This window comes from Carcharhinus amblyrhynchos, chromosome 21, assembly GCF_965287045.1.
Source record: "Carcharhinus amblyrhynchos chromosome 21, sCarAmb.v2.hapA, whole genome shotgun sequence".
Classification (NCBI taxonomy): Eukaryota; Metazoa; Chordata; class Chondrichthyes; order Carcharhiniformes; family Carcharhinidae; genus Carcharhinus; species Carcharhinus amblyrhynchos.
In genome coordinates this window covers 49,727,588-49,752,635 of record NC_137344.1, presented here as the reverse complement: position 1 = coordinate 49,752,635, position 25,048 = coordinate 49,727,588, and the positions used below count along the sequence as shown (strand labels likewise).

At 50.9% G+C, this 25,048-nt stretch overlaps 1 protein-coding gene across 2 annotated transcripts in view; it reads left to right on the top strand.

Annotated features, from left to right (window-relative positions):
* Positions 1–25,048, top strand: part of hid1a (HID1 domain containing a) — a 118,329-nt gene that overhangs the window by 69,905 nt on the left and 23,376 nt on the right. For both annotated transcript variants that reach the window (XM_080209234.1, XM_080209233.1), the window contains exons 10-12: positions 394–484; positions 16,085–16,236; positions 21,446–21,524. In XM_080209234.1, the coding sequence (XP_080065360.1) occupies positions 394–484; positions 16,085–16,236; positions 21,446–21,524 (322 nt within the window). The remainder of the gene's footprint in view (positions 1–393; positions 485–16,084; positions 16,237–21,445; positions 21,525–25,048) is intronic.

Sequence of the window (25,048 nt, the reverse complement as noted above, 5' to 3'; positions counted from 1 at the left end):
CCTGTCCCGTGCTGTGCTGTTTTACGATGGTGGGAAGGGGGTCAAGTGCTGTTCTGTTGCTTCAGAAAGTTACTTGATTACATTTGAAATGGCTGCCACGAGAGGACACAGATTTAAGATGCTGGGGAGTAGGTTCAGGGGTAAGTTTTTCACTCAGAGGATGGTGGGTGAGTGGAATCAGCTGTCGTCGGTGGTGGTAGAGGCAAATTTGTTAGGGTCTTTTAAGAGACTTCTGGATGAGTACATGGGACTTAATAGGAGTGAGGGTTAGAGGTAAGCTGAGTAGGTAGAGATAAGATCGGTGCAACTTGTGGGCCGAAGGGCCAGTTTGTGCTGTAGTTTTTCTATGGTTCTACACATACAATTACTGTTCTGGCTTTTGTTCATTTCCAGAAATTTCTCTTCTTCGCGTTAAAGAGCAGTGATGTTCTGGATATCCTGGTGCCTATCCTGTATTATCTGAATGATGCCAGAGCTGACCAGTGTAAGTTACCCTCTGACACACTCTATACCTCGACACCTCCTGATTACCTACTGAGTAACTGAGGTGAAAGGTCAAGGCTGACAACAAGGCAGCCAAAACCTGGTCGGGTAGAATAAAAAGTGATGAAGTGTATCTGCCAATCTCAGAGGATTGTCTGATTTAATTTGATTTATTATTCTCATGTATTAGTATACAGTGAAAAGTATTGCGTCTTGAGTGCTATACAGACAAAGCATACCGTTCATAGAGAAGGAAAGGAGAGAGTGCAGAATGTAATGTTACAGTCATAGCTAGAATTTAGAGGAAGATCAACTTAATGCAAGGTAAGTCCATTCAAGAGTCTGTCAGCAGCAGAGAAGAAGCCTTTGATACGTGACCTCAGACTTTTGTATCTTTTTCCCTGATGGAAGAAGGTGGAAGAGAGAATGTCCGGGGTGCGTGGAGTCCTTAGTTATGCTGGCTGCTTTGCTGAGGCAGTGGGAAATATAGACAGAGTCAATGGATGTGAGGCTGGTTTGCGTGATGGATTGGGCTACATTCACGATTGTATGTATGGACGGGAGTGTTGTGTGTGTGTGTGTGTGTGTGTGTGTGTGTGTGTGTGTGTGTGTGTGTGTGTGTGTGTGTGTGTGTGTGTGTGTGTGTGTGTAAAAGTGTTTCGGTGTGATACTCCAACCATCACGAATATGTTGTACACTGGTATTTTCCTTACCTTGTTATTTATTTGTGTACAAGTCACACTGGGGCTACAGTTGCACAGTGTTTATGTGACTGGAGTAATGATCGAGAGGCCTGAATCAAATTTCACCATCACACGTGGGGAATTTGCCACTCTCAAATCACAGCAATGTTCCTAACGACCCTCTGAAATGCTCAGCACCACCTTGTCAAACACAGTTATTCACAGGATGTAATAAAACAAAACCATGTTGTTGGACACTCAGCTTGGATGTGAGGAGCCTGGGTTGAAGAAGGTGTGTGGCCTGACATGACATGGGTTTCATGTTGATACTCTGGAAGCTGCAACTGTGGGAAAAGACAGAGATAGAGTTTATGTACCCCAGTGTTATACAGTGACAGACCGGTCCCCACCAGTACTGTACCCCAGTGTGATACAGTGACAGACCCGTCCCCACCAGTACTGTACCCCAGTGTTATAGTGACAGACCCGTCCCCACCAGTACTGTACCCCAGTGTTATACAGTGACAGACCCGTCCCCACCAGTACTGTACCCCAGTGTTATACAGTGACAGACCTGTCCCCACCAGTACTGTATCCCAGTGTTATACAGTGACAGACCCGTCCCCACCAGTACTGTACCCCAGTGTTATACAGTGACAGACCCGTACCCACCAGTACTGTACCCCAGTGTTATACAGTGACAGACCCGTCCCCACCAGTACTGTACCCCAGTGTTATACAGTGACAGACCCGTCCCCACCAGTACTGTACCCCAGTGTGATACAGTGACAGACCCGTCCCCACCAGTACTGTACCCCAGTGTTATACAGTGACAGACCCGTCCCCACCAGTACTGTACCCCAGTGTTATACAGTGACAGACCCGTCCCCACCAGTACTGTACCCCAGTGTTATACAATGACAGACCCGTCCCCACCAGTACTGTACCCCAGTGTTATACAATGACAGACCCGTCCCCACCAGTACTGTACCCCAGTGTTATACAGTGACAGACCCGTCCCCACCAGTACTGTACCCCAGTGTTATACAATGACAGACCCGTCCCCACCAGTACTGTACCCCAGTGTTATACAGTGACAGACCCGTCCCCACCAGTACTGTACCCCAGTGTTATACAGTGACAGACCCGTCCCCACCAGTACTGTACCCCAGTGTTATACAGTGACAGACCCGTCCCCACCAGTACTGTACCCCAGTGTTATACAGTGACAGACCCGTCCCCACCAGTACTGTACCCCAGTGTTATACAGTGACAGACCCGTCCCCACCAGTACTGTACCCCAGTGTTATACAGTGACAGACCGGTCCCCACCAGTACTGTACCCCAGTGTTATACAGTGACAGACCGGTCCCCACCAGTACTGTACCCCAGTGTTATACAGTGACAGACCCGTCCCCACCAGTACTGTACCCCAGTGTTATACAGCGACAGACCCATCCCCAGCAGTACTGTACCCCAGTGTGATACAGTGACAGACCCGTCCCCACCAGTACTGTACCCCAGTGTGATACAGTGACAGACCCGTCCCCACCAGTACTGTACCCCAGTGTTATACAGTGACAGACCCGTCCCCACCAGTACTGTACCCCAGTGTGATACAGTGACAGACCGGTCCCCACCAGTACTGTACCCCAGTGTTATACAGTGACAGACCCGTCCCCAACAGTACTGTACCCCAGTGTTATACAGTGACAGACCGGTCCCCACCAGTACTGTACCCCAGTGTGATACAGTGACAGACCGGTCCCCACCAGTACTGTACCCCAGTGTTATACAGTGACAGACCCGTCCCCACCAGTACTGTACCCCAGTGTTATACAGTGACAGACCGGTCCCCACCAGTACTGTACCCCAGTGTTATACAGTGACAGACCGGTCCCCACCAGTACTGTACCCCAGTGTTATACAGTGACAGACCCGTCCCCACCAGTACTGTACCCCAGTGTTATACAGCGACAGACCCGTCCCCACCAGTACTGTACCCCAGTGTTATACAGCGACAGACCCGTCCCCACCAGTACTGTACCCCAGTGTTATACAGGGACAGACCCGTCCCCACCAGTACTGTACCCCAGTGTTATACAGTGACAGACCCGTCCCCACCAGTACTGTACCCCAGTGTTATACAGTGACAGACCCGTCCCCAGCAGTACTGTACCCCAGTGTTATACAGTGACAGACCCGTCCCCACCAGTACTGTACCCCAGTGTTATACAGTGACAGACCCGTCCCCAGCAGTACTGTACCCCAGTGTTATACAGTGACAGACCCGTCCCCACCAGTACTGTACCCCAGTGTTATACAGTGACAGACCGGTCCCCACCAGTACTGTACCCCAGTGTTATACAGTGACAGACCGGTCCCCACCAGTACTGTACCCCAGTGTTATACAGTGACAGACCCGTCCCCACCAGTACTGTACCCCAGTGTTATACAGTGACAGACCCGTCCCCACCAGTACTGTACCCCAGTGTTATACAGTGACAGACCCGTCCCCACCAGTACTGTACCCCAGTGTTATACAGTGACAGACCCGTCCCCACCAGTACTGTACCCCAGTGTTATACAGTGACAGACCCGTCCCCACCAGTACTGTACCCCAGTGTTATACAGTGACAGACCCGTCCCCAACAGTACTGTACCCCAGTGTTATACAGTGACAGACCGGTCCCCACCAGTACTGTACCCCAGTGTTATACAGTGACAGACCCGTCCCCACCAGTACTGTACCCCAGTGTTATACAATGACAGACCCGTCCCCACCAGTACTGTACCCCAGTGTTATACAGTGACAGACCGGTCCCCACCAGTACTGTACCCCAGTGTTATACAGTGTTGTGAAGTATCAGATTCTCCCTCTGATGAATGCTTAAGTTTTGACACAATCTTTAATGTTACTCCTTGTGGTCTGGTGTGTGTCTGCTACCACAATATTCCTACTGCAACATGACAGTCTCATGTGCAAAAACTGGAAATGTTGGAAATAACCGCTAGGTTTGGCAACACCTGTGGGGAAACTGAATGTTTCCGGCTAATGATCTTTGCACGGATGAAGCATTGTCTCTGGGATGTATGTTACTGGGCCAGGGCAGGTTGGTGACAGATTAGCTGCCCGTCCCCGCAGAGGTGATGGCATCTCGGCAATGGAAGCTCTGCCTGTGCTGCGATGATGATGTGTAGGCAGGGATGGGGTGGGGTGGGGGGGGGCTTCATCACCTCAGGGTCAGGTCTCTGCCCTTTGATTGACTGGCAGCTTTGCCATCCCAGCAGTGCCAGGATGGCAGCGGTCACCATTGCTGGAACCACAAATAGCCCTCACCCCAGTGAGAAGCTGTCTCACCGATTTCAGCTGGGCACAGTGACTTTGGGCTGGGCGCGGAACGGTGATGCCACAAGGAAGGGGCGGGGGGTGGATTAGAGAGGGTGGTGGGGTGGGGGGAACAGTCATCCTGGGGGCAAAAGAGAAAATGCTGGAAAATCTCAGCAGGTCTGGCAGCATCTGTGAGCAGAGAAAAAAAAGCTTTGAGTCAAAACTTTAACAAAAAGGTCATCCAGACTCGAAAGGTCAGCTCTTACCTCCTTACAGATGCTGCCAGAGCTGCTGAGATTTTCCAGCACTTTCTCTTTTGGTTTCAGGTTCCAGCATCCTCAGTAATTTGCTTTTAATCACCCTGGGGGAATGTGTTCGGGGAATGCGGTGCCCCAGATGGGAAACGGGGCTCCCCCAGAGGAGGTACCCCTGCCCCCTGTTCCTCACTGCCAGCATCCAGTGAAAGCTGCTGGGCAGCAAACTGGGCAGGCTGAGGCCCTGCGTGGCTGCTAATTGTCCAGTTCAGGACCTCAGTCAGTCAAAGGGCAGGCGGGTAAGATGCTTTACACAACATGTAAAATGGGGGACTGCAGCAGGGCCGCCAGCTCACTATATTTAATATTCAGAAACACCAGCGGGAGTGGGGGGGGTGGTCTGTAAAATTCACCGCTCTGTTTCTGCCTCCACAGCTGTTCCTGAGCTGCCGGGTATTTCCTGCATCATTTTGTTTTTATTTCAGATGTCCAGCATTTTCAGTATTTTGCATTTCCATCACAGTCACAGTATGAGTCAGTGCTCCAAGGGTTCTGCCCTAACTAAAGACCAAATTCTGCAGTAACCAAATATTGATTGTGGATCAGCTCAGACCGGTTTCTGTCGCACATTGTGGATCACAACGTGCATGAAACAAAACATCAGATTTACAAAACATAGCCCACTTCACAGATTCTGCATTAAATATCCAGAATCTGGTGATAGAACATACATAGAACACTACAGCACAAACAGGCCCTTCGGACCACAAGTTGCGCCGATCATATTCATACCTACCAGGCCATAGAACTATCTATAACTCTCAATCCCATTAAATCCCATGTACTCATCCAGAAGTCTCTTAAAAGACCCCAGCGAGTTCGCCTCTACCACCACCGACGGCAGCCGATTCCATTCACTCACCACCCTCTGAGTGAAAAACTTACCCCTGACATCTCCTCTGTACCTGCTCCCCAGCACCTTAAACCTGTGTCCTCTCGTAGCAACCATTTCAGCCCTGGGAAATAGCCTCCAAGAATGATGTGGGACAGGAGGAGGCATCAATAACAACTGGAGCAACCGATGGTAGAATAGAAAAGGGGAATTTAACAGCTGCTGCAACAGAGTGACAGGAACTGGAGCAGCCAGTGCTGGACGGAGAGCAGGACCTGGAGCAGCCAGTGCAGGACAGAGAGCAGAACCTGGAGCAGCCAGTGCTGGACAGAGAGCAGGACCTGGAGCAGCCAGTGCAGGACAGAGAGCAGGACCTGGAGCAGCCAGTGCTGGGCAGAGAGCAGGACCTGGAGCAGCCAGTGCAGGACAGAGAGCAGGACCTGGAGCAGCCAGTGCTGGACGGAGAACAGGACCTGGAGAGCCAGTGCTGGACGGAGAACAGGACCTGGAGAGCCAGTGCTGGACGGAGAACAGGACCTGGAGCAGCCAGTGCTGGACGGAGAGCAGGACCCGGAGCAGCCAGTGCTGGACGGAGAACAGGACCTGGAGAGCCAGTGCTGGACGGAGAACAGGACCTGGAGAGCCAGTGCTGGACGGAGAACAGGACCTGGAGCAGCCAGTGCTGGACGGAGAACAGGACCTGGAGAGCCAGTGCTGGACGGAGAACAGGACCTGGAGAGCCAGTGCTGGACGGAGAACAGGACCTGGAGCAGCCAGTGCTGGACGGAGAGCAGGACCCGGAGCAGCCAGTGCTGGACGGAGAACAGGACCTGGAGAGCCAGTGCTGGACGGAGAACAGGACCTGGAGAGCCAGTGCTGGACGGAGAACAGGACCTGGAGCAGCCAGTGCTGGACGGAGAACAGGACCTGGAGAGCCAGTGCTGGACGGAGAGCAGGACTTGGAGAGCCAGTGCTGGACGGAGAACAGGACCTGGAGCAGCCAGTGCTGGACGGAGAGCAGGACCCGGAGCAGCCAGTGCTGGACGGAGAACAGGACCTGGAGCAGCCAGTCCTGGGCAGAGAGCAGGACCTGGAGCAGCCAGTGCTGGACGGAGAACAGGACCTGGAGCAGCCAGTGCTGGACAGAGAACAGGACCTGGAGCAGCCAGTGCTGGACAGAGAGCAGGACCTGGAGCAGCCAGTGCTGGACGGAGAACAGGACCTGGAGAGCCAGTGCTGGACAGAGAACAGGACCTGGAGCAGCCAGTGCTGGACAGAGAGCAGGACCTGGAGCAGCCAGTGCTGGACGGAGAACAGGACCTGGAGAGCCAGTGCTGGACGGAGAACAGGACCTGGAGAGCCAGTGCTGGACGGAGAGCAGGACCAGGAGCAGCCAGTGCTGGGCAGAGAGCAGGACCTGGAGCAGCCAGTGCTGGACAGAGAGCAGGACCTGGAGCAGCCAGTGCTGGACAGAGAACAGGAACTGGAGCAGCCAGTGCTGGACGGAGAGCAGGAACTGGAGCAGCCAGTGCTGGACGGAGAGCAGGAACTGGAGCAGCCAGTGCTGGACGGAGAGCAGGACCTGGAGCAGCCAGTGCTGGGCAGAGAGCAGGACCAGGAGCAGCCAGTGCTGGGCAGAGAGCAGGACCTGGAGCAGCCAGTGCTGGACAGAGAGCAGGACCTGGAGCAGCCAGTGCTGGGCAGAGAGCAGGACCTGGAGCAGCCAGTGCTGGACAGAGAACAGGACCTGGAGCAGCCAGTGCAGGACAGAGAGCAGGAACTGGAGCAGCCAGTGCTGGACGGAGAGCAGGACCTGGAGCAGCCAGTGCTGATGTGGAGGTGCCGGCGTTGGACTGGGGTAAACACAGTAGGAAGTCTCACAACACCAGGTTAAATCACCTGACGAAGGGGCAAACCCCGAAAGCTAGTGGGTTTACTATCAAATAAATCTGTTGGACTTTAACCTGGTGTTGTGGCAGCCAGTGCGGGACAGAGAGCAGGAACTGGACCTGCCAACGTGGGAACAGAGAGCAGGAACTGGACCTGCCAACGTGGGAACAGAGAGCAGGAACTGGACCTACCAACGTGGGAACAGAGAGCAGGAACTGGACCTACCAACGTGGGAACAGAGAGCAGGAACTGGACCTGCCAACGTGGGAACAGAGAGCAGGAACTGGACCTACCAACGTGGGAACAGAGAGCAGGAACTGGACCTACCAACGTGGGAACAGAGAGCAGAAATTGGCAGTTTGAGCAAAGAAAGTCTTACATTTATATAGCACTTTTCACGGCCACCAGATGCCTCGTTGTCTTTTATAACCACTACATACCCTTGAACATAGTCACTGTTGTATTGTCAGAAATAAACCAGTTAGTTTGTGCACAGCAAGATCCCACCAACAGCATTATGATACTAACCAAATGATCCATTTTTGTGATGTTGATTAAGGGACAGGACGCAGGGGAGAACTCCCTGATCTTTTTGAAAATATACCATGGATGTTTTACGCCAAGTCGAGGGGCCGGATATATTTTGGTTTTTCATCTTATTTGGAAGAAGTTAGCTGTGAGTATCAGCCAGGATGTTTCTACTCAAGTCCTGGAGTGGGGCTTGAACCTGGAAATAGTATCTCAGGGACGTGAGTGCTGATTCGATTGCGAGGGACAAGATTCACTCCGCATGGTATCACGAAATGGGTGAGCATAACAAGATATTAGCAAAGGCTCAGGGAGCTGAGAATATCCAAGCTGTACAAGCTATCCAAGATAGTCCATATTCTCAACTTGTGCTCAGGACGCAGACCAGCTGTGAAACGTTGCCAAGCAGACGAGACAATGGAACTGCGCCGTCTACACGCACACCACAAACAGGAAACTTGACAAACTCAGCGTCATCACCAGCAGCAGCCGAGCCTTGCCCGGTACCACAGTAGAAAACAGAACCACCGCAGGGAAGTCCATTGTCAACTTGTCGGACTACACACTTCAACCAGACGAAATCGAAGTTCTCTGTCGAGGGCTCAGTTTCTGCCTCACCACCAAAATGGACCCCATCAGTCTCACAGCAGACACAGAGGAATTCATCAGGCGAATGAGGCTCCGGGAGTTCTTCCACAAATCCCAAGAGGCCAACAGCGAATCCAATGAGACAGCCAATGAACCGGAACAGCCGACAGAGAGATCCGCAGTGCAGCAACCGAAGAGGAAAGAGTCAAATTGGCCTCCTCCGGAAGGCCGCTGCCCTCGACTGGACATGTATGTCCAAGCCATCAGGAGATGCATCAACGCCAGATTCATCAGCCGCACTCGCAAGACAGACCTGAACGTCACCTAAGCACTACACAATGCCAACTGCAACGTTATCATTAAACCAACAAAGGAGGGCCTGCCATCATACTGAACAGAACGGATTACTGCAAAGAAGTGTACCGACAACTGGACAATGAGGAACACAGTAAGAAGTCTCACAACACCAGGTTAGAGTCCAACCAGTTTATTTGATAGTAATCCCACAAGCTTTCAGAAACAATGTTCCTTCGCCAGGTGTGTGGATCTCTACATCAATGAGGAACACCACAGACGGTTACCCACAGATCCACACTGTCAACTCAACAGAGTGATCAAGACGTTTGATCTGGATCTTCAGAGCATTCTCCTCGTTTTGGAGATCTTTACCGCCTCCCGAAGATACACAGGGCCAACACACCCAGCCGTCCCATCATTATCAGGCAATGGGACCCTGTGTGAGAACCTCTCTGGCTACGTCGAGGGCATCCTGAAACCCATTGTACAAAGAACCCCCAGCTTCTGTCGCGACACTACGGACTTCCTACAGAAACTCAGTGCACGTGGAGCAGTTGAACCAGGAAAACTCCTCATCACAACGGATGTCTCGGCACTCTATACCAGCATCCCCCCAACGATGACATTGCTGCAACTGGTTCAGCACTCAATGTCGACAACTGCCAATCTCCAGACACAATTCTACAACTCACTTGCTTCATCCTGGACCACAATATCTTCACCTTCAACAACCAGTTCTTCATCCAGACACATGGAACAGCCATGGGGTCCAAATTCACACCTCAATATGCCAACATCTTCGTGTACGGGTTCAAAACAAGACTTCTTCACCGCACAGGACCTTCAACCGATGCTATACACTAGATACATTGATGACATTTTCTTCCTTTGGACTCATGGTGAACAATCACTGAAACAACTATATGATGACATCAACAAGTTCCATCCCACCATCAGATTCACCATGGACTATTCTCCAGAATCGGTTCCATTCTTGGATACACGCATCTCCATCAAGGATGGTCACGTCAGCACCTCACTGTACCGCAAGCCCACAGATAACCTCGCAGTGTTCCACTTCTCCAGCTTCCAAGCTAAACACATTAAAGAAGCCATGCCGTATGGACATGCCCTCAGTATACACAGGATCTGCTCCAAATGAGGAGGATCGCAACAGACACCTCCAGATGCTAAAAGACACCCTCGTAAGAACAGGATATGGCGCTCGACTCATTGATCGACAGTTCCGGCATTCCACAGCGAAAAACCGCAATGATCTCCTCAGAAGACAAACATGGGACACAGTGGACAGAGTACCCTTCATCACCCAGTACTTCCCCGGATCGGAGAAGCTACGACGTCTTCTCCAGAGTCTTCAACATGTCATCGATGAAAATGAAAATCTCGCCAAGGCCATCCTCCATCTCCACTACTCGCCTTCGAACAACTGCACAACCTCAAACAGACCATTGTCTGCAGCAAACTACCCAGCTTTCAGGAGAACAGTGACCACGACGTCTCACAACCCTGCCACAGCAACCTCTGCAAGACATGCCGGACCATCGACATGGATGCCATCATCTCATGTGAGAACATCGTCCACCAGGTACTGTTGTGACTCGGCCAACATTGTCTACCTGATACGCTGCAGGGAAGGATGTCCCGAGGCATGGTACATTCATGAGATCATGCAGATGCCATGACAATCACCAGGCAGGAGCATTCCCTTCCTGTCAGGGGAATACTTCAGCGGTCACAGGCATTCAGCCGTTAATCTGTGGATAAGCATTCTCCAAGGCAGCTTTTACGATACCCGACAGCGCAGAGTCGCTGAGCAGAGACTGATAGCCAAGTTCCACACACATGAGGACGGCCTCAGTCGCGATCTTGGGTCAATGTGACACTATCTGTAACCCCCATGACTTGCCTGAGTTTGCAAAATCTCACTAACTGTCCTGGCTGGAGACAATTCGTACCTCTTTAATCTGTGCTTAACCCTGTCTCCACTCACATTGCCTGCACCTGTAAAGACTTGGTTACCTGTTAAGGTTCGCATTCCAACCATTATCTTCTAATTGAGTTTGTGTCTGTATATTTGTGAACTGAACGCTTCACTCACCTGATGAAGGGGCAATGCTCCAAAAGCTCGTGCTACCAAATAAATCTTTTGGACTTTAACCTGGTGTTGTGAGACTACTTATTAAGTTGTAATACAGAAGATGCTGTCTGGAACAAGCTGTGATTTAAGTCAAACTGTTCTAGTACAGCTACCACACTGTTATTTACTGACAAAATGGAAAATTGCCAGGTATATCCTGCCCACAAAGAGCATGACGGATCCAAATCAGCCAGTTACCACCACATCAATCTACTCTCGGGACTCAGCAATGTAATCGAAGAGGCTGTTGACAGTGCTACCAAATGGTTTTTACACAGCAATGTCCCACTAACCAGAGTTCAGTTTGAGTTCCATTCGGGCCAGGCCTCACTATTTATCTGGGTCCAAACACGGACAATAAAGCTGCATCCCAGAGGCGGGCTGGGAGTGACATCAAGGAGCTTGAACAATATTAAAGTTATTGAGATTCAAAGAGAAAGTATTTTGTAAGCTGGTGTTGTACCATTTTCTGCTGCTTCATTCACTGCCTCCATCGTAAGATCAGAAGTGGGGATGTTTGCTGATGATTGCATTCAATCCCATTCATAGCTCCTCAGATATGAGGTCTAAGCCTACGTGCAACAAGACATGGACAGCGTTCATGCTTGGGCTTGGCACATAACATTCATTGCAGCAAAGTGCCAAGCAACGACCATCACCAAAAAGTGAATTTAGACATGTTTTTGCTATTCAATGGCTTTACCATCATTGATCCCCACCCCCTGCAGGCATGAGGGTCACCATTGACCAGAAACCTACTGGACTAGCATTAGATGTACTTTGGCTATAAGAGCAGGTAATGGCTGTGAATCCTGGAGAGAGCAACTCATTTCCTGACTCCCCAAAGCCTGTCCGCAATCTACAAGTCGCAAGTCAGGAGTGTGATGGAATATTCTCCACTTGCCTGTACGTGTGCAGCTCCAACAACACTCAGGAAACTCAACACCATCCAGGACAAAACAGCCTGATTGATTGGCACCATATCCACGAACATTCTCTCCCTCCACCACTGATCAACAAAGGCAGCCGTGTGTACCATCTACCAGATGCACTGCTGGAACTCACCAAGGCTCAAAGAACAAAAGAACAACACAGCACGGGAAACAGGCCCTTTGGCCCAACGAGCCCGCGCCGCCATCCTAACAATGTATTTTTCCTACAACTCCCTTGACCCATGTCTATGCTTATGGTGCCCCCATTGGAAACCAGATTCAGGGAAGAATAATTTAGGGACAATTTGTTACACCAGTCAGCCTAAGAGCACATCTTTGGGGTGTGGGAGGAAACCGGAGCACAAAGAACAAAAACAGCCCAGGAAACAGGCCCTTCGGCCCAACGAGCCCGCGCCACCATTTTAACACTACCAGTCCACCCCCCCTCCACCCGTGACCCTTATCTATTGTTTTATGGCCATCCACATTGAGGGAAACTAATTTAGGGACAATTTATTACTTCCAATCAGCCTAATAGCACACCTTCGGGGTGTGGGAGGAAACCGGAGCACCCGGAGAAAACCCACGCAAGCACGGGGAGAATGTGCAAACTCTCACAGACACCGGCCCAAATCCATGTATCTGCACAGCAAACAGTGATCGTCACTGAGCTGTCGTGTTGCCCAGCATCTGGTCCAGTTTGAGCATACACTAATGACATGAAGCACTAGGCCAATCTCGAACAATTGAGAGCAGCCCAAGTATGACCCATCGTGTGTATGCCCCTCGTTGGACAACACCGGAGGAAACCCACGCAACCACAGGGAGAACGCGCAAACTCCCACAAACACTGGCCCAAATGGCTCCTTAAGCAGTACCATGCATACCTGTGATCTCTACAGTTTAGAAGGATAAAGACAGCAGACACATGGGGAACACTACCACCTACATGTTCTCCTCTTGATTTGGGAAAATATTGCCATTATTTCACTGTTGCTGGGTCAAACTCCTAGAACTTCTGCTCTAACAGCACTGTGGGTGTACCTACACTACATGGACAGCAGCAGTTCAAGAAGAAAGCTTGCTTGTCTTGGGTATTTCGGGCTGGGCAATAAATGCTGACCTTATCCGCAGTGCTATGATCCCAAAACTCAATTTAAAAAGGAGCAATGTATTAGACAGAGCAGGGGGGTGATGGGTCTGCGGGTTCAGGGGTGTCAGATGCACCAGGGACCAAGTAGCTGCCTGTCCTGTGACCAATCCCTCTACCTCTCCAATACCTTTTTCAACATTCACTTGCCCATAGATGTGAAATTTCTCACCTGTCAGTCACTTGCTCTCTGTGAGAATGAAGATGACAAAAACAGATTTAAATGCTTTAAATCTCAAAGAGAGAGAATGTTAGAAGCAGGTCTGTTAACTTGAGGGTCAAAAGACAGTAACTAGTAGAGTTGACTGAGGAGAACCAGTGGATGTGGTTTATTTAGATTTTCAGAAGGTTTTTGACGAGGTCTCACATAACAGACTACTAAAAAAGCATGTGGGATTACAGATAGTGTCTTGAGATGGATTGAAAGCTGGTTCACAGATAGGAAGCAAAGAGTTGGCATAAATGGATCTTCTCTTTGTCAACCAGTGACTAGTGGGGTTCTGTGGGGATCTGTTATAGGATCCCAGTTACTCACATTATATATTAATGATTTGGAAGAGGGAACTGAATGTGTTATTTCCAAATTTGCAGATGATACAAAGGGAGTGAGCTGTGAGGAGGATACAGAGATGCTTCAGTGTGATTTGGACAGGCTGTGTGTGTGGGTATCTGCATAGCCAACGCAGTATAATGTGGATAAATATGAGATTATTCACTTTGGAACAATAATAGGAAGACATAAGAACATAAGAACATAAGAACATAAGAAATAGGAGCAGGAGTAGGCCATCTGGCCCTTCGAGCCTGCCCCGCCATTCAATAAGATCATGGCTGATCTGTCGTGGCTCAGTTCCACTTTCCCGCCCTCTCCCCATAACCCTTAATCCCCTCTCTTATCAAAAACCCATCAACCCGCTTCTTAAAAATATTTAGCGAGGCAGCCTCCACCACTTCAACGGGCAGAGAATTCCAGAGATTCACCACCCTTTGAGTGAAGAAGTTCCTCCTCAACTCCGTTCTGAACCGCCCCCCCTTTATCTTGAGGCTGTGCCCCCTAGTCCTACTGTGTAAATTGAGGGAGGTAAATATTCAGTGAGACCTGGAGTCCTCGTGCATCAGTCACTGAAAGTAAGCGCGCAGGTACAGCAGGCAATAAAGAAGGCAAATGGTATGTTAACCATCATAGGGAGAGGATTTGAGTATAATGTTCGGGATGTTTTACTGCAATTATATAAAGCATTGGTGAGGCCACAGCTGGAGTATTGTGTGCAGTTTTGGTGTCCTTATTTGAGGAAGGATGTCCTTGCCTCAGAGGGAGTACAGCAAAGGTTTACCAGGCTGATTCCTGGGATGGCAGGTCTGTTACCTGAGGAGAGACGAAGTGGATTAGGATTATGTTCACTGGAGTTCAGGAGAATGGGAGGAGATCTCATCGAAACTTAAAAATTCAAACAGGATTTGACAGGGTCGATTCAGAAAGAACGTTCCCGATGGTGGGGGAGTCCAGAACCAGGGGGCCATAGTTTGAGGATAATGGATAAACCTTTTAGAACTGAGGTGAGGAGAAATTTCTTCACCCAGTGAGTGGTGAATGTGAGGAATTCACTACCATAGAATGTAGTTGAGGCCGCAATGTTGTCTGATTTCAAGAAGAAATTAGATGTAGCTTTAGGGGCTAAAGCGATCCAGTGATATGGAGGGAAGGGGGTGAATCATGATATTGAATTCGATGATCAAAATGAATGGTGGAACAGGCTTGAAGGGCCAAATGGCCGCCTCCTGCTTCTAGTTTCTATGTTTCTATAACAGGTCAGCGTGTCAGGTTATCTTGTTTATGTGCGTACGTGCACAAGTGAAGGGTGTGTGTGTGTGTAGTGTGCGTGGGTATGTGTGTGTGTGTGTGTCTGTAGGGTGTGTGTGTAAAGTGTGTGCATGTGTAGGGTATGTGTGTGTAGTGTGCATGTGTAAGGGGTGTGTGTGTGTAAGGAGCGTGCATGTGTGTGTGTAAGGAGTGTGCATGTGTAGGGTGTGTGTGTGTAGTGTGCATGTGTAAGGGGTGTGTGTGTGTAAGGAGCGTGCATGTGTGTGTGTAAGGAGTGTGCATGTGTAGGGTGTGTGTGTGTAGTGTGCATGTGTAAGGGGTGTGTGTGTGTAAGGAGCGTGCATGTGTGTGTGTAAGGAGTGTGCATGTGTAGGGTGTGTGTGTGTAGTGTGCATGTGTAAGGGGTGTGTGTGTGTAAGGAGTGTGCATGTGTGTGTGTAAGGAGTGTGCATGTGTAGGGTGTGTGTGTGTAGTGTGCATGTGTAAGGGGTGTGTGTGCATGTGTGTAGTGTGCATGTGTGTACGATGTGTGTGTAGTGTACATGTGTAGTGTGCTTATGTAGGATGTGTGTGTGAGAATGTTATTACAGCTCTTTGAAAGGAATATATTGGCTCTATATTTTGTTAACCTGCTGTGTTTGTGAGGGAAGAGTTTGTAAAAATTAAATATCTTAACAACCCATTGAGTGGGTGAACTGTACACAAAGGAAGCCCCTGGATTTGATCTCTGTCCTGAGGCATGTTACCATTCACCCTGGAGCTCCAGAAGGAGGCTGTTGACCAGGATTCCTGCTCCTGATCATTGTCCAGCCATTCTGCTGGAAAGCGTGTGGTCATTCAGAGCTTGAATATGCCACCAATTACTGGCTTGGTGTTGGGCCATTGATGGGGATGTTATTTGACCATGTTGCCTGCGGTGGTCTGATGACCTGCTGTCTATGTCACTGGGAGGGGAGATCTATCGCTCGGAATGAGTAGAGGCTTTGGTGGGGGGACGTATGCGGAGAATTCACAGAGAGGCAGGGAAACTTGCCAAACAACACAGCATGATGATTGTTTCTCCTTTTGCCTTGTAGCTCGAGTGGGTTTGATGCACATTGGAGTCTTCATCCTCTTGCTTCTCAGCGGAGAGCGCAACTTTGGTGTCCGCCTGAATAAACCGTACTCTGTCCGTGTGCCTATGGACATCCCAGTCTTCACTGGAACGCACGCCGACCTCCTCATCATCGTATGTGCCAGGGGTGGGGTGCTGTGGTTATGTTACTGGACTAGTCATCCAGAGAATGAGTTTAAAAACTCACTGTGCAAGTTTGAGAATCTGAATTCAGTTTTTAAAAATCTGGAAGTGAAAAGTAAGGAACGTGTCTACAGCAGGTTTCACAACCTTGGGCTGTGGTTTATAGTCAATGAAGCACTTTTGAATTAACAAATAAACGGTTTCTGCAGAGTCCCACGCACAGTAATATCATCAGCCCCAGAACCTGTTTCAGCGATGTTAGCTGAAATATCAATATTGGCCAGGACACAAAACCAGAGAGGTTTATGGCGCAGGGGGAGGCCACTCAGCCTGCTGTCTGCGTGCTAACCTAAGAAGAGCCATCCAGCCTAATTTCACAATTTAGGGAGTGGGATAGCTTGATCTTGGGTTTGGACATAGCTCGGCACAACATTGAGGGCTGCAGGGCCTGTACTGTGCTGTACTGTTCTATGTTCTATTTTGGTCCCTATGGCCTGTTTGTTACAGCACATCAATATTTTTTTAAACTGCGGTGAGAGTTTTTGCCTCTACCACCCTTTCGGGAAGTGACTTCCAGGCACCCACCACCCTGTGGGTGAGAAGATTATTCCTCAGCTCCCCTTTAATCCCTCTGCCAATTACTTTAAATCTGTGCCCCCAGGTTATGGATTCCTCCGCTGTGGGAAATCGGTCTTTTCTATTCACTCCAACTAGACTCCACCAAACCCCGTAATTTTTAGAAATTCTTCCCTTAGCTAACTCTGCCTATTCAATCTCCCCTTATAACTAAAGTTCTCTTGTCCTGGCAACATCCTGATAAATCTCCCCTGTGCCCTCCAATGCGATCACGTTCCTCCTGTCGCACAGTGATCAGAACTGTACAGTGTTCCAGCTGCAGACTAACTAGTATTTTATACAGTTCTGGTAGAATTCCCCAGACTCCTTTTTCTATGCCTCTGCTAATGAAAAAAATGGGCCTCCGTAACCATCTTATCCATCTGTCCAATTACCTTCAGGGATCTGTGAATATGCTTTCCAAGGATCCTCTGTTCATAAATCCCTACAGTGCAGAAGGAGGCATTCGGCCCATCAAGTCCACACCAACTCCCTGACTGAGCATCCCACCCAGGCCCTATCCCCGTATCTCCATGTATTTACCCCACTAATCCCCTAACCTACACATCTTGGGACACTAAGGAGCAATTTATCATGGCCAGTCCACCTAACCCGCACATCTTCAGACTGTGGGAGGAAACCGGAGCACCCGGAGGAAACCCACGCAGACGTGGGGAGAATATGCAAACTTCACACTGACAGTGATCCAAGGCTGGAATTGAACCTGAGTCCCTGGTGCTGTGAGGCAGCAGTGCTAACCACTGTGCCACCGTGTCACCCTTTTATCTACACTTCTTACTATCCTATTATTCATTGTGTATTCCCTTGCCTTGTTTGCTGCACAAATGTATGGCCTCATACTCCACTCCCCAGATTGAATTCCATTTGCCACTTTACGCCCACCTGTCCAGTCCATTGATATAGAACATGGAACACTACAGCACAAACAGGCACTTCGGCCCACAAGTTGCGCCGATCATATCCATACCTACCAGGCCTATCTATAACTCTCATTCCCATTAAACCCCATGTACTCATCCAGAAGTCTTTTAAAAGACCCCAGCGAGTTCGCCTCTACCACCACCGACGGCAGCCGATTCCACTCACTCACCACCCTCTGAGTGAAAAACTTACCCCTGACATCTCCTCTGTACCTGCTCCCCAGCACCTTAAACCTGTGTCCTCTCGTAGCGACCATTTCAACCCTGGGAAATAGCCTCCGAGAACCCACCCTATCTTCCTGAAGTCAACAGCTTCCTTCCTCACTGTCAAGCACACTGCTGATTTTCATCTTTCTGCGCGATTTCTGACTCGGGTTCGTACCCGAGTAATGTAGAATTCTGACCATTTTCTCTGTATCCATTCTATCAAAACCTTTCATTATCTTAAAGATTATCAGGGTCACTCCTCAGCCCTTTCTCCTCAAGAGTAAAGAGATCCAACCCATTCATTCTCCAAATGCAGTTTAAGAATCTGCACCCTGTTTACCACGTACGCTGATCCTATATCAGTTACCAATCTGGGAAGTTAAAGCCACTTGTTGGCTTAGTATTCCTGTTTACAGCTGTGTTTGTTTCTTTAATCAATGTTGTCATCCTCTCTTTATCTCCTTTTTTAAAAATACACTTTCTGGGGTGTGGGTATCGCTGGCTAACCCACCATTTATTGCCCATCCCTAATTGCCCTTCAGTTTGAATATCCTGTATCAGGAATTTTAACTTGCAATTCCTGCCCTTCTGTAAGATCATACTCTCTAACTGTGCCCTCAGCACATGCTGTACTCACTGGGCTCTGTGTTTTAGCTCTGCCAAACTCTCTCCTCCTTTATTTTCTACCTTCGTTTCCTCTGCCTTCCGCACACAGGTAATAATTATCTGCTTTCCATTTACTGCTTCCCCTGCTGAATCTATGTTCTGATTCCCAAGCTAGTTTGAACAACACCTCATAAATCCCTCCACCCCGCCTCTCCTGTCCTTCAAACAGCATCAATAAACGTCCCCACCACAATATTGGTCCTGAAAAGGTATAATCCTTCCTCTTGTACAGGTCCCACCTCCCCAGAACCGATCCCAATGTTGCAGGAATCTAAAACTCTCTCTGCTGCACTGAAGCTGTCTCTCTTTTCTCTCTTATCTCACCATCCAGCTGCTCGATTGTACTCACTAGCACGTGGCACCAAGATTAATGCCCTCCCCAGCACCTGACAGTAGCTGTATCCCCCTAGTCCCCCCTCATTACTGTTAATGTGGCAGAAAGTTAATTCGGAAAGGAGAGAAAAGATTGAATGTCAAACAGCAGTGAGGCTGATGAGGACAGCTGTCCACAGACATGGGCCAGCTTAGAACGGTGGGGTTAATGTGTGTGGGAGAGCAACAGTGAGCTGCTTATGACCAGCAATGAAACAGAGGAGGATCGGCAGGGGTGCGATGTGGGACTGGGGGAGGATCGGCAGGGGTGCAGTGTGGGACTGGGGGAGGATCGGCAGGGGTGAGATGTGGGACTGGGGGAGGATCGGCAGGGGTGCGGTGTGGGACTGGGGGAGGATCGGCAGGGGTGCGATGTGGGACTGGGGGAGGATCGGCAGGGGTGCGATGTGGGACTGGGGGAGGATCGGCAGGGGTGAGATGTGGGACTGGGGGAGGATCGGCAGGGGTGCGATGTGGGACTGGGGGAGGATCGGCAGGGGTGCGATGTGGGACTGGGGGAGGATCGGCAGGGGTGCGATGTGGGACTGGGGGAGGATCGGCAGGGGTGCAGTGTGGGACTGGGGGAGGATCGGCAGGGGTGCGATGTGGGACTGGGGGAGGATCGGCAGGGGTGCGGTGGGACTGGGGGAGGATCGGCAGGGGTGCGATGTGGGACTGGGGGAGGATTGGCAGGGGTGCGATGTGGGACTGGGGGAGGATTGGCAGGGGTGAGATGTGGGACTGGGGGAGGATTGGCAGGGGTGAGATGTGGGACTGGGGGAGGATCGGCAGGGGTGAGATGTGGGACTGGGGGAGGATTGGCAGGGGTGCGGTGGGACTGGGGGAGGATCAGCAGGGGTGCAGTGTGGGACTGGGGGAGGATCGTCAGGGGTGCGATGTGGGACTGGGGGAGGATCGGCAGGGGTGCGATGTGGGACTGGGGGAGGATCGGCAGGGGTGCGATGTGGGACTGGGGGAGGATCGGCAGGGGTGCGATGTGGGACTGGGGGAGGATCGGCAGGGGTGAGATGTGGGACTGGGGGAGGATCGGCAGGGGTGCGGTGTGGGACTGGGGGAGGATCGGCAGGGGTGCGATGTGGGACTGGGGGAGGATTGGCAGGGGTGCGATGTGGGACTGGGGGAGGATTGGCAGGGGTGCGGTGGGACTGGGGGAGGATTGGCAGGGGTGCGATGTGGGACTGGGGGAGGATTGGCAGGGGTGAGATGTGGGACTGGGGGAGGATCGGCAGGGGTGCGATGTGGGACTGGGGGAGGATCGGCAGGGGTGAGATGTGGGACTGGGGGAGGATTGGCAGGGGTGCGATGTGGGACTGGGGGAGGATCGGCAGGGGTGCGATGTGGGACTGGGGGAGGATTGGCAGGGGTGAGATGTGGGACTGGGGGAGGATTGGCAGGGGTGCGATGTGGGACTGGGGGAGGATTGGCAGGGGTGAGATGTGGGACTGGGGGAGGATCGGCAGGGGTGCGATGTGGGACTGGGGGAGGATCGGCAGGGGTGCGATGTGGGACTGGGGGAGGATCGGCAGGGGTGCGGTGGGACTGGGGGAGGATCAGCAGGGGTGCGATGTGGGACTGGGGGAGGATCAGCAGGGGTGCGATGTGGGACTGGGGGAGGATCGGCAGGGGTGCGGTGGGACTGGGGGAGGATCAGCAGGGGTGCGATGTGGGACTGGGGGAGGATCGGCAGGGGTGCAGTGTGGGACTGGGGGAGGATCGTCAGGGGTGCGATGTGGGACTGGGGGAGGATCGGCAGGGGTGCGATGTGGGACTGGGGGAGGATCGGCAGGGGTGCGATGCGGGACTGGGGGAGGATCGGCAGGGGTGCAGTGTGGGACTGGGGGAGGATCGGCAGGGGTGCGGTGGGACTGGGGGAGGACCGGCAGGGGTGCGATGTGGGACTGGGGGAGGATCGGCAGGGGTGCGATGTGGGACTGGGGGAGGATCGGCAGGGGTGCGATGTGGGACTGGGGGAGGATCGGCAGGGGTGCGATGTGGGACTGGGGGAGGATCGGCAGGGGTGAGATGTGGGACTGGGGGAGGATCGGCAGGGGTGCGATGTGGGACTGGGGGAGGATCGGCAGGGGTGCGATGTGGGACTGGGGGAGGATCGGCAGGGGTGCGATGTGGGACTGGGGGAGGATCGGCAGGGGTGCGATGTGGGACTGGGGGAGGATCGGCAGGGGTGCGATGTGGGACTGGGGGAGGATCGGCAGGGGTGCAGTGTGGGACTGGGGGAGGTTGAGAATGTGGAAGTTCAAGACTTCCATGGTGAAGATTTTGCCTTTGTGGGGGAGTGTATAAAGAGGGGAGTGTGTAATGGGGAAGGGTTTGAATGAGATGTCTGCCTGGAATTTTAACTGATCTTTCTTTCGTGACAGGTGTTTCACAAGATCATTACAAGTGGCCACCAGCGTCTCCAGCCTCTGTTTGACTGTTTGCTGACGATTGTTGTTAACGGTATGTCTCGATGGGACTCTGATGGTTTGGTTTGTTGGTTGGGTCCCTCACTGTTGTATGAAATCTATATGCAGATGTTGGCTGTCCTATCAGCTGTACCTCAGTGGTAGCACACCCTCCTCTGAGTGAAGAGGTTGTGGGTTCAATCCCACTCCAGTGCAGTGCCGAGGGAGTGCTGCACTATCAGAGGGTGTTGGTCTTTTAGCTGAGATGTTAAACCGAGGCCTTATCTGCCCTCAAGTGGACATAAGTGAACCTGTGACACTGTTTCAAAGAAGCACAGGATCTATCCCCAGTGCTATGAGCAATTTTTATCCCTTAAACACCATCAATAGGAAAGATAAGATTGGGGGAAAGATTGGGGGAAAGGCAAATTGTGCGGAGGGTGTGGAGAGTCTGCAGAAGGATCTAGATAGGCTGGGCGAATGGGCCAGGAAATGGCAAATGGAATTTAATGTTGGCAAGTGTGAGGTGGTCCACTTTGGTAGGAAGAATGGTAGGAAGGACTATTACTTACGTGGCGAAAAACTGCAGCAGGCGACGGTGCAGAGGGACCTCGGGGTCCTTGTGCATGAGTCGCAAAAACCCAGCTTGCAGGTGCAGCAGGTGGTCAGGAAGGCGAATGGGATGCTGGCCTTCAAAGCGAGGGGGATTGAATATAAAAGTAGGGAGGTCTTGCTGCAGCTGTATAGGGCATTGGTGAGGCCGCAGCTGGAGTACTGTGTGCAGTTTTGGGCGCCGCACCTGCGCAAGGATATTTTGGCCCTGGAGGGAGTGCAGAGGAGGTTTACTAGGCTGATACCGGAGTTGAGGGGATTGAGCTATGAGGAGAGGCTGAATAAACTAGGCTTGTACTCGTTAGAGTTTAGAAGAATGAGGGGAGATCTCATTGAGACGTATAAGATGATGAATGGGATGGATAGGATAGAGGTGGAGAGACTCTTCCCGCTCAAAAAAGACAGTAGGACTAGGGGGCACAGCCTCAAGATAAAGGGGAGGCGGTTTAGAACGGAGTTGAGGAGGAACTTCTTCACTCAAAGGGTGGTGAATCTCTGGAATTCTCTGCCCGTTGAAGTGGTGGAGGCTGCCTCGCTAAATATTTTTAAGACGCGGGTTGATGGGTTTTTGATAAGAGAGGGGATTAAGGGTTATGGGGAGAGGGTGGGAAAGTGGAACTGAGCCACGACAGATCAGCCATGATCTTATTGAATGGCGGGGCAGGCTCGAAGGGCTAGATGGCCTACTCCTGCTCCTATTTCTTATGTTCTTATGTTCTTATAATCCAGTCATTATCATATTGCTGTTTGTGGGATCTTGCTGTGCATAAATTAACTGCTGCTTATTTCCTGTATTGCAACATTGATTACAATTCAAGAATACTTCTTTGGCTCTAAAGTGCTTTAGAACATCTTGTGGTTACGAAAGGCGCTATATCAATGTAAGTTCTCAGCCTCTGAACCTGAGCCACGTCCCTCAGCCTGTTGGATTGATCTGGGCGAGAGGTGGAGGGAAACAAAATGTCCCTAACGTGCTTTGCAATGACAGGGAAGATTTTACAAATGTCTCTCATTCTCTGGCATCTCGGAAGCTGGGACACAGAGTCGAGTCTTATCTGCACATTGCTGTCTGCGTTAAAGCAAATGATGACATTTCCAGGACTTCAGCTTGGCTCATTCGTATAGTTTACCCTGTAATAAATGAATGGGATGACATGCAGCTCCAGAGAATGGACAGTAGATGGTGCTGATGGAACAGAGTCAGAGCCAGGGTGGAAACTTGTTCAGTGTGATCCAGCTTGAGGGGTCCGTACCACCCGAAATAAAGTAAAAGCAGCACAAAATGTCTGCATTCCACACACCGATGACACTGCTGTACCCTGACAACATCAATGCAAATTCAGTTATTGAATCGACCAGAGGAAGGGACTCTCACTAACCAGCGACACTGAGACTGTGTCTGGCTCCATTTGATAGATTGGACGTTGACCCTGGACTTTGTGGACAGTGTATTAATCTATTGATTGCTGCAGGTTGTCCATTGCCCAGAAACAGCTCGTGTTTGTTTGTTCTGTTTCAGAGGGAGAGATTGGAATAACAAGGATAACGTAAATGACATCAGAGGCAGCTTTTAATTAAAATTGTGCCGAGTGGAACAGGGACTAAGGAACAAAACCCCTGAGTTTAAAAAGGGTTACTAATACAGGATTTCTCAGATAGTGAGGAGCACACACTGGTGTTCAGTGTAGACCTTGTGTGTTTGTGTAAAATAATGGCAGTGACTTCACACTCAGCTTTACATTGTCTGACTTTTTTAGAATGCGGAGGAGGTTTACCAGGATGTTGCCAGGTGTGGAGGGTCTTAGCTATGAGGAGAGATTGGGTAAACTGGGGCTGTCCTCCCTGGAAAGACGGAGAATGAGGGGAGACCTAATAGAGGTGTATAAAATTATGAGGGGTATGGATAGGGTGAACAGTGGGAAGCTTTTTCCCAGGACGGAGGTGACGATCACGAGGGGTCACGGGTTCAAGGTGAGGGGGGGGGGCGAGGTTTAACTCAGATATCAGAGGGGACGTATTTTACACAGAGGGTGGTGGGGGCCTGGAATGCGCTGCCAAGCAGGGTGGTGGAAGCGGACACGCTGGGATGGTTTAAGACTTATCAGGATAGTCACATGAGCAGACTGGGAATGGAGGGATACAGAAGAATGGTCTAGTTGGGCGAAATGAGCGGCACAGGCATGGAGGGCTGAATGGCCTGTTTCCTGTGCTGTACTGTTCTTTGTTCACTGTGTTTGACTCAGCGCCGATGAGGATCAGGGCCACTGATTCAACCATTGCTTATTTCAAACTATCACAGAATACCAGGGTCGATCCTCTGGCTACTCGATCCTGCCCGTTACAGCAAAGAGACTTTTGCTGAACTGCTCACCTTTCATCCGCAGCCGGAGTTTCCAACTGACCAGTTTTACTCTTCTTTAAAGGATTGAGGAAAGCAGGTGAAGGGTAAGGCCAGTCAGGGTAAGGAACAAGGAGCAGGATGGCAACTAGCAGGAGCGTCAAGCTCGAGTTGAAAAGGTCCGATGACGGTGGGGGGGGGAATGGGGGCTGGCAGGTAGGCACGGTGTCGATGGGAGAATGCCAGTTGGCATGCCCGTTCTCCAGCTCCAAAGCCCCCAGGACCAATATTCCAGAAATGGGATGTGGGGATGCCAGGGCAACCTGCCCTAAAGTGACTGATAGCAGTGAGTTACAGGCCTGGTGGCACAGTGGTTAGCACTGCTGCCTCACAGTGTTAGGGACCCGGGTTCAATTCCAGCCTTGGGTCACTGCCTGTGTGGAGTTCGCACATTCTCCCTGTGTCTGTGTGGGTTTCCTCCAGGTGCTCCGGTTTCCTCCTACAGTCCATACATGTGCAGGTTAGGTGGAGTGGCCAGGCTAAATTGACTCTTAGTGTCCCAAAATGTATAAGTTAGGGTGATTAGTGGGTAAATATGCGGGGTTATGGGAATAGGGTCTGAGTAAGAT